General features: G+C 37.3%; 1 protein-coding gene across 1 annotated transcript; it reads left to right on the top strand.

Annotated features, from left to right (window-relative positions):
• The first annotated feature begins 12,597 nt into the window (after nt 1–12,597).
• LOC145010637 (putative mitochondrial protein AtMg00820) lies at nt 12,598–13,035 on the top strand. Its single transcript, XM_078969155.1, has one exon. It carries the CDS (start codon nt 12,598–12,600, stop codon nt 13,033–13,035), a length of 438 nt encoding a protein of 145 aa, XP_078825281.1.
• Nucleotides 13,036–13,854: the final 819 nt, after the last annotated feature.

The raw sequence follows: 13,854 nt of genomic DNA, 5'->3' as shown, positions 1-13,854 counted from the left end.
TCGAAGATTAATGGCTTCCAGAAACTTTGCTTTGGTCAGGATAGCAAACGAATCATCAACCAGATTCAAGTGAACTTCTTGAGGGTTTGAGTTTGGGCAAAAAGGTGAGAATGCGCATTTGAACAGAGTGGGTAGGGGAACGACATTAGTGAAGGAATTAAATGCGCCAAATAGAGGGTGAGATGATAGGTACTTGATCATCAAACGAGTCGCTTCATTGTATGAGGGATGATCCTCAAAAATAGCCCTGAAATTGCTAGAGGCTATCGTCGAGATTGATTTTTGGTTGTTGATTCGGACCCAGTAGGTCGTGCAGACCTAGATGCCTTGGATTGCTTCTTTGTGATACCAGATTTCACCATTTTTGAAAAGGTTTAGGAACTTGCAGAAAACAGAGTGCAAGAAGGTGAAGAAGTGAAAGATCATCTTAAGAGTTCAGAAAGCGTAAATCTTTCTTGGGAGGGAAAAATGGTTTATATAGAACCAGAATTCAAAAGATTATTTGATTTACCCTATATACAATTGTTATTGGTAAAAATCCTTAGGTTTTAACTATTATCAGCCACATATAATTAAATCAAAAAGAATATATATATATATATATATATATATATATATATATATATATATATATATATATATATATATATATTAAATGGGGCATTTAAAGAATGTGAGGCCCATCACCGCATGTTTGAAGAACGTGTGGTGAGGGTATAAAATCTGTTAAATAAAAAGGAAGTTGAAATAGATTGGACAGTTAGGGGGCCTATTAGTCGTGATAGGTTAAGAAAAAAGATTTCTTAAAAGATTTCTTTTATGGAAAAAAGATTTATTTGTCATTTATCCTAAAAAAGGTCTGACACAGAAAAGATGCCTTTTAAAGGGGACTGAAATGTTGTATGCTACAAAAAGAATTTTTTTTGTTTTTATTTAATGAAGAATTTTTATTAAATGAGGACCATTAAATAGCACACAAATTTTAGGGAATTTATGAAGTGATCATTTAATGTGACTGGGGATGGATTCTGATGACTGTGGTGGAAGACAGTGTTACTGCGGTAGGAAGATCTGAAAGGAACACTTGATAAAAGACCAGAAACAACAAAAACTAAAGACCCAAAGAATATAAGTATGATATATGGTTATGGTATACAGAGTATACTGAAACCATGTATGATAGATATATTACTCAAGGGCCGCAACGGAGAGCAGAAGTGGTCTACGGTACCTATCAAATGAAGAAGAATTGCGGGTCCGAATTCATCATCGCTAACATTTTCATAAAACTGTTGAGTTTTGTTGCATCAAGTGCCTTTGTAAACACATCAACAATCTCTTCGTGAGTATTGACAAAAATCTATTCGATGTTACCTTTGAGAATGTGGTATTTTATGAAGTGGTACCGGAGTTCAATGTGTTTCATCTTTGAGTGGTCAATAGGATAATGCGAAGTCACTATGGCGTTCTCTGAATCACAATAATTTGGTATCCTCAACATTTTGTATTCGTATTCCATCAGTTCGGTTTTCATCCATAAGACTTGAGACCGGCAGCTGGATGCGGCTACATACTCAGCTTCTGCGGTAGATAAAGAAACACAATTTTGTTTTCTTAAGGACCAGCTGACCAGTCTTTCTCCAAAAAATTGACAACCATCGGAAGTAATCTTTCTATCCAATCTGAATCTGGCATGATCCGCATCTGTGAAGGCTTGAAGGTTGAAGTCGTTCCTTGCAGGATACCGTAGGCCTAGAGCTTTGCTTCCTTTCAAGTATCTGAGGATTTGCTTGACTGCAGTCAAGTAAAATACTTGGGGATCGGCTTGGTACCTGGCACATAAGCCTGTTGCGAAAACAATATATGGTCTTCTTGTGGTGACGAACATAAAAGAACCAATCATTCCTCTATAAGTTTTGTGGTTCAATGATTCTTCGGAAGCATCAACATAAAGCTTATATCTAAAGGCCATAGGAACCTTGGCTGAGGAACAGTTGTCCATTGCGTATTTCTTAAGCAATTCAGAGGTATACTTTTCCTAATGAATGAATATCCCTTAAGGGACTTGTTTAACTTAGAGTCCTAGAAAGAAACTGATCTCTCTATTCATGCTCATTTGGAACTTGTTAGTCATGAGCTTTGCAAGTTCATCCACTATACCCCGATCTGTTGACCCAAATATGATATAATCCACATACATTTGGACAAGAATAAGGTGATTACCATTTTTCTTTCTAACTAATGTGGGTTCAATCATATAGCTTTTGTATCCGAACGTGACAAGAAACTCAGAGAGAGTCTCGTACCATGCCCTTGGTGCTTGCTTAAGACCATAGACTGTTTCTCAAGCTTGAAACGATAATATAGAAAATCTTGATTTTTGAAGCCTATAGGTTGTTGTAAGTAAACCTCTTCTTTCAGTTCACCATTCAGGAAGGCACTTTCTACTTCCATTTGATGTACTTTGATATTTTTTGTACTGCATATGCTAAGAAGATGCGTATTGCTTCCATCCTAGCTACGAGGGCATAAGTTGCATCGTAGTCAACACCTTCTAGTTGACTATACCCCTTAGCTACTAATCTTGTTTTGTTTCACACAACTGCACCGGATTCATCAAGTTTGATTTTGTACACCCATCTTGTTCCAACAACAGTGTGACCTTATGGCTTCGGTACTAGTTACCACATTTTGTTTCTTTCAAACTCTACTAATTCCTCTTGCATTATGGTTATCCAGTTGGGTTCCATGAGTGCTTCTTTTATGGTTCAAGGCTCGACTGAAGACATTAACGCTACATAGTGACAATGGTTAGTTAAATCCTTAGAGGATCGATTTTATATACCTACGGATGGATTTCCAATGATTTGACCCGGTGGGTGGTCCTTCGTCCAGACATGCAGACGGGGTTGTAGATGATCAACGGTTACGGTGGAGGGAATGTCTTCGATATTAGGAGACTCTTCAGTTGGGGAAGACAGTTCCCCCTCGACTTGTGAACATCCCACAAAAGTGCCTTGGACTAAAGGAGTTAGATCAGCATTTGAGTGAGGTTCCCCCTAGATTACAGATGGGATTTCCCCCTGAACCTGAGATGGTTTCCCCTTGATTGATGAGTGAGTGATAATCCTTGAATCAGTCCGTGTGTTGATGTTATCTATTTCTTCATCATTAGAGTCTGAGGAGACATTTGATGGGATTGTGACTCTACGGGTATATACCGGAGCTGCTTCTTCAAGAACTGGAACCTTCATGGTTGTCACATGAACCAAAGTGGAACTTTCCCCCTCATCCGACAAGGTGGAAGTGTTGAGTGACAAATCTTCAGATAGAGTTAGGCTAGAGACTTCGGTATGTTGTTGTTCAGCTACCTGAGAAACAAGGATTTCATAGAGATGAGCATTCTATGTGGGGTCGAAAAGGTCATCATATTTTATTTCAACTATGTTCAACAGACCCGAAGAGCCTAGAATATGACTTTCCAGGATAGCTTTTGTTTCACTCGAAGGAGCAGTGTTGCGGAAGTAATAGTCATCGAATTTTACATCGAATCTTTCTACTATCAGTATTGTGCGTATGATGAGAACCCATGTAGACCACTTTGTTTGTTGAGTAGCCAAGAAAAATGCTTTCATTTGAATTCAGTGCAAAGTTGCTAAGGTGATCATTGTTGTTTATCACAAAACATCTACACCTAAAGATGTGAAAGAATCTGACATTTAATTTGCGATTGTTGAGGCCCTCATAAGGAGTTTTGTTTAGATGCTTGCAAATGATGCTTCAGTTTTGAACAAAGCACGCAGTTGCTATTGCTTTGAACCAGAAGTGTAGAGGAAGGTTTGCAAAGTTTAGCATAGATCTGGCTGCTTCGACCAGAGTACGGTTTCTTCGCTCTGAAACTCCATTTTCCTGCAGTGTGTAGGGAGCTGAGAAGTTGTGGCCGATGCCTTTGGAAAACAAGAAACTATTTAATAGATGATTCGTAAAGTCGATTCCATTGTGACTTCGAATTCCTTGTACATTAGAATGGGGAGACCTCAGACGAGTTCTTTGATGAAGTTGATTAGAACCTGCGGTGTTTCAGATTTGAGCATCAGGAAGAAGACCCAAGTGAAACGAGTGAAGTCATCAACTATAACCAATATATACCTCTTGTGATGGAGATTGGCCACGGTAGATGGACCACAAAGATCAATGTGCAAGAGCTCTAAGGGTTCAGAATTGATGAATCAATCACCAGTGGATGGCTTCCCTTCAATAGTTTACCACACTCACAAGTTGGGCAGAGTGTATAGTTGTTGTACATTAGAATGGGGAGACCTCAGACGAGTTCTTCGATGACAAGGTTGTTGATATACCGAAAGTCCAGATGAGCTAGCTTGCGGTGCCACAACCAACTGACTTTGGATACTGCTTTGTACAGAAAACACAACTGTGTTTCCCAATGATCAATGAGACATCCAAAGGATACATTGTCCCTTCCGACTTGGATTTGATCAAATAGGTGCTTCTATCATTCTTCATAATGTAGCATCATTCATTATTAAACTCAACCCGATGGCCTACTTTGCATACTTGGCCTATACTGATGAGATTATGCTTGAGGGATTCTACGTAAGCAACCTTTTGTATTGAGAAGTTCCATGTTGTTAACACACTGTAACCTCTAATGATTCCATTCGCATTGTTGCCGAATGTGACATTTTCACTGTTACATGTAGGCCTGAAATGCCGAAGGTATTCTAACCTTTCGTTCATGTGCAAGGAGCAGGCACTATCAATCAACCACTCCTCTTCTTGTTCCTCCTTCCACATTGCCTGAAAAATCACACAGTTAGTTTGGGCACCCAAGCAAGTTTGGAGACCGGGGTTACAAGTGAATTCTTTTTCTTAGGTGCATGAGCAGGGATTATAGGAACAACTTTCGTGTCAATCTAAAGACCTAGACCTAGGTATTTGTGCGATTTTGGAGTGTTACGCGGTTTTGAAAAGTTACGAGGTTGGACTTGAAATGAACTTTTTTGATGATAAAATCCAAAGGAAAGATTTTTCTCATTCATCCAGACACTGTACTTGGTCAGCGGTCTGGAAGGTGTAGTGTGAGTCTTATGACCAATCCAAGAGTGAGTTCTGAAAGTTCTGACTGCGGTGCCCTTGGGATTTGAAAAAGTGTGAGCACGTGATGGCCTCCTAGGTTGTGTTCTTTTGAGAACTTGATGTGAATTAAAAGGTGTAGAAGTTGGTAAAATCCCTTTCCACTTTGGGTTTTGCAAGGAATAGATTTGAAAATGATACCTTTGAAAAGCCTTAACTCTCTTTTGGGATTTGTCATAAGAGTTAGAAAAAATCTTTGGCCTTGTACATTCCTCTTTGTCTAATTCCTTGGTTGTAGTGTTTTTCGAAAACCGATTTGAGAAAACATGTTTTTTAGGACTCTTTTGGTTTAAAACTTTGGCTAGTTTTTTGTTTTTGAAAAATATTTCCTGCTTTTTACCACAAGATCAAAGTTCCTCTTTGAAAGCTAGTTTTGCACGAGTTTTTTGGAGAACCGCAGTCAGAAGTGTTCAACTGCGGTTTTTTGAAAACCTTTATTTGTTTTTTAAAAAGTCGACTTGAATTTTTTGAACTTGAAGATTTTGGACTTTGTGAACGTTGACCATATTCGAAATTTTCAATTGGTATTTCATGAAAAATGGGTTGTATGGTCACTGTGCTTTTGACTTCAATCTACGGTAAGTATGACTGGATTACTACAAACTATGTCAGAGGTGGGTTTTTGTTAGAGCACTCTATGGAAGGTAAGGATGAGCAATTATCGGCTAAGTCTGGTCCTTCCAACACAATTTCTTCATCTACAACAGAAGATGACTGAGAATTGGGACAACTAGTGTTAATGACTGGAATTGCATCTGAGGATTCTGGGAGAATTTCTTCAATAACACAACTGTTACTCCGATCATGAAGTCTACCGAGGTGACATCTAATGTCTTCAGGGAATGTTTTGTCATTAAATAGGAAATGAAACTCTCGATCTGGAGGGGCATAGGGTCGGTCTTTGTTAAATCGGGGTGATGATCCTTTGCGGTGGATTACCCATTAGACCAACCCCAATTGTACGTATTATCTACGGTCTCATTAGTCACAAGAATTTCAATAACTTCACTTTCATTAAACAACTTTTCAATTAAAAGATTTAAGCGTACATTCTATTTTGGGCTAGATCCCTTTGATTAAAAGCTATTCCTAACCGAGTTTCACACAACATTTTGGAATCTTTCTCTAACACTAAGCCTTTATCTAACATGGAAACTTTGAGTCTCTTATCTTCTAGTTGTCCTCTTACATGAAACATTTCCTAGGACGCTATGGTCTTCTCATCTAAGGCCTTGTTATAGTCGGAAAGGACGGTAACACAAGTGTCATTAAGGTTATCTAAGAATGGTTAACAATCATGCATGTTGTAATTATTAGATTAGATCATGAGTTTTACCTGTTCAACGATGCTAAGAGTTCCATCTTTTACCATGTAGCAGTAGTTTTTCTTCATCCTTTTTGACCCATCCTCATCAGTAGTTGCCATCATTTAAAATTTTCCATTGCCCTTGATATTGTTGAAATCTTCATCTTCATCTCCTGAAGACCAAACTTCATGATCCCTCTTAACTTGGGCCACGTATGCCCTTGCATTTTCCCTTTCTTCCATCTCTTGAGCCATTCTAAGATAGAATGCTCTGTCCTTCACCACATTGGATTTACAGTCTTTAGCAAAGTGGTTTTCTTTGTGCATTCGTGAAAAATGATAACATCATTTTTGTCTTCGGTTGAGGTACCGGAGTCAGTTGGCTTGACAGGATGTGGTGCCTCCTTGGATTGATGAGTGTTCTGCGGTTGCGGAGACTCGTGAGGATTTTTAGGATATCGAGATTGATTGTTCTGCGGATTGAAGTTACGATTTAAGGGAGGTTTAGTGAATTGATGATTTTTTAAAAATGATGAGTGTGGTAGCCTATTGAACTGTTGACTAACTAGGGCAATAACATTATGGAATTCTTCATCATCATCATCATATTCTGAATCAGCTTCGTATGACTGCGGTGGATTGTTAAATGAGGGAGAGTAAGGTTAGATGTTTTTGTTTTGAGGGGTTTAAGCTATGAGAGCGAGTGGTCCTCCGAAGTCTGCACATTCTTTTAGCACGATTGATTCTAGTGCTTGATGTTCACCATATAACTTGAAGATAGATAATAAGTGAATCTTTCTATCAACTTGGAGTATCATTTTTTCCATAGTCCAGTGTTTACCCAAACCATTGAGAAACTGAAGGTTTGTTTCATGCTTACTTCGGATGGTGCCAACATTTGACAACTTTGTGACAATCAGGTTGAATCTTTTGAAGGAGTCTTCAAGACTTTCACCAACATGAGCTTTCAAGTTGTTGAGCTCGTTGAGTGTGGTGGTGAGCTTCTTATATTGAGCTTGATCAAAACCTTCATACAAGTTATTGAGAACATCCCAGATTTCTTTGGATGATTTGAATTTAATGATAATGTCGATGTTTTCAGGAGCAACTCCGCAAGATATTTCATAAAAAGCAACAACATCACTTTCCATCTTATCAAGATCATCTTTAGTGGGATGATTCATGGTAGCTTGACCTCCTCCTAGTCTATCTTGTGCACCATCAGCTTGAACTGGAGTTAGAATAGGGACAAGAGGTCCTTCTTCTACGTATCTCCACAAATCTCGTCAAAGTCTTTTCAGATACCTCTCCAACCTTTGGGATCAGTGATGATACTCATTTTCCACCAACATTGGTAAGTGATAATGCATGTGACATATTTCCTTGGATTTTTTTTTTTTGAGAAAGAAATGAGCTTTAATGGTATAGAAGGCTTTTCAAAATCAGAGTTTTGGTTCAAAAAGCAACCAATTTGGCTCTGATACCAATTATTGAGAGAACAAGTTTTGAGAAACACTTGAACAAACATTAGTACAAGTTATATATAACGGAATGAAGTTAATGTCAAAGGATCATAAAGCTCGAAAATAATAAGTTAGGATTGTTAGAGATGTTAGTTGCAGAAATATAATTGCAAAAAGTAAAGGAAATGTAAATGACAACAACTTATATATCAAGTAAACACTAAGCTGATTCTTAACAAGGTTTGCGTTCAAACCGAGTTATTTTACATGATCAACTTAAAGTGAATGAAGTCACAAGGACTTGCTCTAAAGGAGATATAAGAGTTTGATCTTAATCTATTTGAGAGTAAGTTCAGTAAGATCTTGAGAATGAGAAGATAGGAATTCAGAGAAAAATTCAGATATTAAGAGAATGGAGATCTGTATTCATTCATGAAGTTGAGTAGTTTATTTATAGAGACTCGAGAAAATACATAGAGAATAAACAAAGACTAAACAACTGAATTGTAGGGACTATGAATGCTCATTGGGTAATACAATGTAAATAAGTAAGTCAAAAACAAATTAACTAGTCTTTGTTGAGGACACTGTGGATGACTTCTTCAAAGAGATTGTGGTTTACTTCTACACTTGATGTTGCGGTAGCAAAAGACTGTAGACTGAAGAAATGATCTACGACGGTAGAAGAGATAACTTCGGATGACTTCGGATGACAAGTTTAAGAGGGTCACTATCTTGATTCAACACAAAGAGTGCATGATGAGCCTAATGAATGATAAGATGGAAGAAGAGAAGAATGAAGCTTACAATCTTCGAAAGATAGAAGAGCTGAGGAAGAGCAATAATGTTGAGAATACGAAACCTGCTTTGATTGTGCAAGAAGAAGGTGATGAATTTGGATGAGTGGAAGTTTGGTCCACTGACTCGGAAGATAAGGAAGTTCGCAATCCAACGTGTGGTGAGTGTTTTGTTGGGAAGGCTGAAGCAAAGGAGTATGCTGGGAAATGTATGATGGTAATAAGTGAACGCTCAGAGCAGAAGGAATTCGCAGCTGAAATAGTTGTCCAACTAAAAGTTATTTCGTAGTGAGGCGTGTTTCAAAACACGTGAAACAATGTAAGAATGTCATTAACAAGGTACACTCTATTCCCCAATCTCTTAATATTCCAATTAAACATTATGAAACTGAATTATATGATCTTAATTACAGTTTCTCTAGTTTTAGTGATAGCTTAAAGAGAACTCGGCTAAGTAATTCTTACCTAAGTGATGAAATCACCAGGGTAGCGAGTAAAAGTGAAGATAGACAAATATAGATAGACAAGCATGAGTTAGAGCTGACTAGGTTTAGGGATGATGTCATTTGTTTGAAACGAGTCAATTAGAGCTTTTAAAATAACGAAATATATTTTGGGTTAAGTGTGAAGGGTTATATTTTAGCATTACTCAACTGCATCTTGTTCGTGAAATAGGCAAAAGGATTCACAAAATGATTTTACCATTTCTTGAATTGAAAGAGGATGAAATCGATGTAGAGTGATATAAATGTGAATCTATACTCTCTTCCGAAGAGGTTTCAAACGCATATCGAGTTGGTCTTGACAAACTTTACGCCTACATACAGTCCAAAGACCATAGGAATATGTTGAAACAAGTTTTGGATGAAAAAGATAAAGAGAAAATCAAATCTGATACTGTGAAAAAATTTGACTCACTGTGCATGAAATTGAGTTCGGAGAACACTTTCGACACCGAAAATGTTTGTGAATTTGATGAAAGCGAGATGAGTGAAATTTCTGTGGAGGATGAGATTGTTCAACTTTTGTTTAAAGTGAGACTGAACCTGAAATAAGGGTTCAGTTGTTTTTAAAGAAAAAGTTTCCATTTCTCCAAAGGTCAAAATTGTTCTGAACCAAGTGTTCGTAACAACTGGATTGGACACAAAAGATACTCTAGAACTAACAACCAACGTTAATGATGATAATGCTGACGGTTGTCCCGAATTTTTCTGGGATGGACCAATTGACAATATAGATGATACAAGAGGTCCTTCCGAATTGAACACTTGGAAGACGAAAGTGAGATATGTCGCCAATCCTCCTAATAATGCCAATCCCTGTTGCAATCAGGCAAGTCCCAGTGACACTAAATACGTCCTTGCGAAACCTCTTCCGAACCATCCGATCGTCAGATGCGAAAGGAAAATCCTAGATCAAAGGTTTATTTGTCTGGTGAAGAAATGATTGCAAAGAAAAGGCAACTGAACAATAGATAGAAGAAAAATAAACAAGCTACAATTTTTTTTTGGAAGAATCATTACTCCAATAGTAATACTATTAATTCAGTAAGATCTCCTAATCAAAATGTGAAATCTTCTCCTATTCAGGGTTCGAAGCTAAAGTCTATTCTAAAACAAGTTGTGCAACCTCCGGTTACAAAACCTGTTGCAAAGCAAGAATGTTTTTTAAAACCCCATATTTCAATATCATTTGAAAAAGCTAAACCCTATCTTTCTCCTATAGAAAATATTTCAAAAACTGCCAACACATCAAAAGATTTTAAAGACAAAGGGAAACTAGTTTCGGAACCAAAAATATCTTCCAAGGATTCTGAAACTCAGTTGAAAAAGGAGGAAAAAAATTGTGAAAAAGGTTGTCAAGCAACAAATAGATTCTAAACAAACAAAAATTCCTTTTAAAAATATCCCAATGATGAAAGGATTATTGTCTTCAAAATAATGAAAGGAGAGAATTCAGATTTGATGAAAATATAATATTTGGTTGATGAATCTATTACATTTATTGTTCCTAAGAAATCCTCAAAAGGACCTAAGAAACTTTGGTTCCTAAATCTCTCTGAATTTTGTAGGTGATTTGTGGAGAACAGTACGACTCTGAATGGTACATCGACAGTGTTTTTTCGCATCACGTCACAAGAAGGAGAGAAGAGCTCATGGAATTCCAATATCTAAAGGACAGAGGCAAACTGAAATATGGAAATAACGCCACGGGATATATTAAATGAGATGGCATGATCACGACTGGAAAATTCTCCATTCACGTCGAAGGCCTGCAACATAACCTGATAAGCGTTTCTCAATTGGTTGTAGGTATAGGGCTAAAGTTTCTTTTGATGATGAAGGATCTGAAATAATTGAGAAGAAAACAAAGGCACTATTACTAAAATCCAAAAGAAAGGGAGAGATGTATCCTTTGAACAAAAAACCAATTGTCGGGAAGCCAACCATTTGCCTTCTTACAAAAGCATCTTCGGATGATAGTTGGCTTTGGCACCGAAGGCTCTCACATTTAAATTTCAAGGACACCAAAAAACTCGTACTTGGAGATATCATACGAGGGCTCCCACTTATGAAGTATGACAAGGAACATATGTATGCAACTTGTGAACTAGGAAAGCAAAATCGTGAGAGTCACCCCACAATCATCAATACCAAAAATAACGAGCCACTTGAACTTCTACACATTGATCTTTGTATCCCTTTTTCTATTGAAAACGTTGGTGGTAATAAGTATATTTTGGTTATTGTAGATGATTTTTCTTGATTTACCTACTTTATTTTCTTAGACAGAAATCATATGCAATTTCGAGACTAAAGGATTTTATCAAGCAAATCAAACTTCAACTGTAAAAGCCAGTTCCAAATGTTCGCAGTGATAACGGTTCTGAATTAAAAAACCAAGTGTTTGAAGAATCCTTAACTGAAAATGGAGTTGTTTAGAACTTCTTTGCACCTTATACTCCTCAATAGAACAAAGTCGTTGAAAGACGAAATCGGTCTCTTTGTGAAACTGCAAGGACAATGCTTTCATTTGCGAACTTACCACTCTATTAACGGGATGATGCGATCAGAACTACCTGCTTTACTCAGAATCGCTCCTTGATTTAACAAAAGATTCTTAATCACTCATTATGAGATTCTTAATAAATGAAAGCCTAACATTAAGGTCTTTCATGTTTTTGGTTCCAGGTGTTTTATTTTCAACTCTAAAGAGCAAAGGAACAAATTTGATGTGAAAGCAGATGAAGGAATCTTCTGAGGGTATTCTCTTATGTTACCTTTGATGAATATTATATAATGAAGTATCAGAAGATTGTACCTGAGAAAGCCATCACTTCCGAATGAACATCTATGAGGAATTCATGAATATGTTTGATAAGCCTAAGAAAGCCATCACTTCCAAATCGAAGGCTAAGGATAACCATTAGGATGATTTAAAGAAGATCATCGATGATGCTTCAAAAGATCTTGAAACCGACCCACAAAATTTGAAGGATCCAGAAGTTAACATCGATATTCCAAAGACTTCTGATGTTTCACCGCAACCACATTTTTCAAATACAACATTTCATGGGGATAATTCAAACCCTGAAGTCAATACTAAAATTCCAATCCATGGGGAGAATCTAATTCCGAACGTTCAGTCACGTGGAAACTCCCATGGGGAGAACGACAATGAAAATAATGACTCCGACGACGTTCAATCAGAATTCAATGATGTCAATGCCGAATTAGACCAAACGTATGATCCAAACTACCCACAATTAATAAAATGGACCAAAGATCTTCCCAAAACTCAAGTAATCAGAGCACAATCTTCAGGAGTTCTCACGAGAGCTCAATAAAAAGCGAATCAAACTGCATTATTTTCAAAGATGGAATTTTGCATGTTTAATTCGTTTATCTCCAAAATTAAGCCTAAGAATGTAAAGGTTTCTCTTGATCACTCAGATTTGGTGCAAGCTATGCAGAAAGAGATTAATGAATCCAAATGTAACAAGGTATGGAGATTGATTCCAGCTCCGAAGGAGGCTGATGTGGTCGGTTTAAAATGGATGTTTTGGAAGAAGCTTGAAAAGGAAGGGAATGTTATCCGAAACAAAGCTGGATTGGTTGTGAAAAGATACTTCTTGGAAGAAGGCATAGACTACGAAGAGACATTTGCACCAGTTGCAAGGCTTGAATCTGTTCGCATTTTCCTCGCCTATGCAGCTCACAAGAATTACAAAGCCTATCAGATGGATGGAAAATGTGCTTTTCTGAATGGTGAGTTAGAAGAAATGTCTATTTTGAGCAACCACCAGGTTTCATGATTGAGAAATATCCAAACATTTGCAACATTTTGGATAAGGTTGTGTACGGTTTAAAACAAGCTCCTTGAGCATGGTATGAAAGCCTTACCCAATTCTTAAAACAATCAAAGTTTAAACAAGGCTTGGTTGATGCAACCTTCTTTCATAAGAAAGATGGTGACCATCTGATGATCATCCAAATCTATCTTGATGGTATCATATTCGGATAAACCAATTCTAGATTAACTATTCAATTCCAAAAATTGATGGAGACTAAATTTCAGATAAGCTTAATGGTTCCTATTAATTTTTTCCTTGGTTTAAATATTAGACAGAGTTAGGAGGGAATTTTCATCAATGAGGAAGCCTACACTAAGGTGTTACTTGTGAAATTATGAATGGTAGGAGATTCAAGAGTCAAAGTACCAATGACATTGGGAACTAGGCTAACATCATCCTTGGACTAGCATAGCAAAATGATTGGATCTTTAATGTATCTAACATCCAGTCGACCATACATAATGTTGGTTGTTTATTATTGTGATAGGTTTCAAGTGAATCCTCGTGAGCCACACATGACTACTGTAAAGAATATTGTGAGATATCTCAAAAGATCATCTTCTCTCGGAATATCGTATCCTTCAAACACCGGATTCTTTGTGCAAGAATTTTCGGATGCTGATCTAGGTGGATATGGTCTCGATCGTAAAATCACTTCTGGGGGATGTCAATTTCTAGATGGAAAATTAGTAAGTTGGTAATCAAAGAAACAGACTTGTGTTTACCTATCTACTACAGAAGTTGAATACATTGCAGTTGCATCATGCACTTCGCAAGTGG

The sequence above is a fragment of the Lactuca saligna genome, chromosome 8 (genome assembly GCF_052625555.1).
Source record: "Lactuca saligna cultivar CGN05327 chromosome 8, ASM5262555v1, whole genome shotgun sequence".
Lineage (NCBI taxonomy): Eukaryota > Viridiplantae > Streptophyta > Magnoliopsida > Asterales > Asteraceae > Lactuca > Lactuca saligna.
Note: the sequence above shows the minus strand (reverse complement) of the source record. Positions and strands in the feature narration are given on the sequence as shown.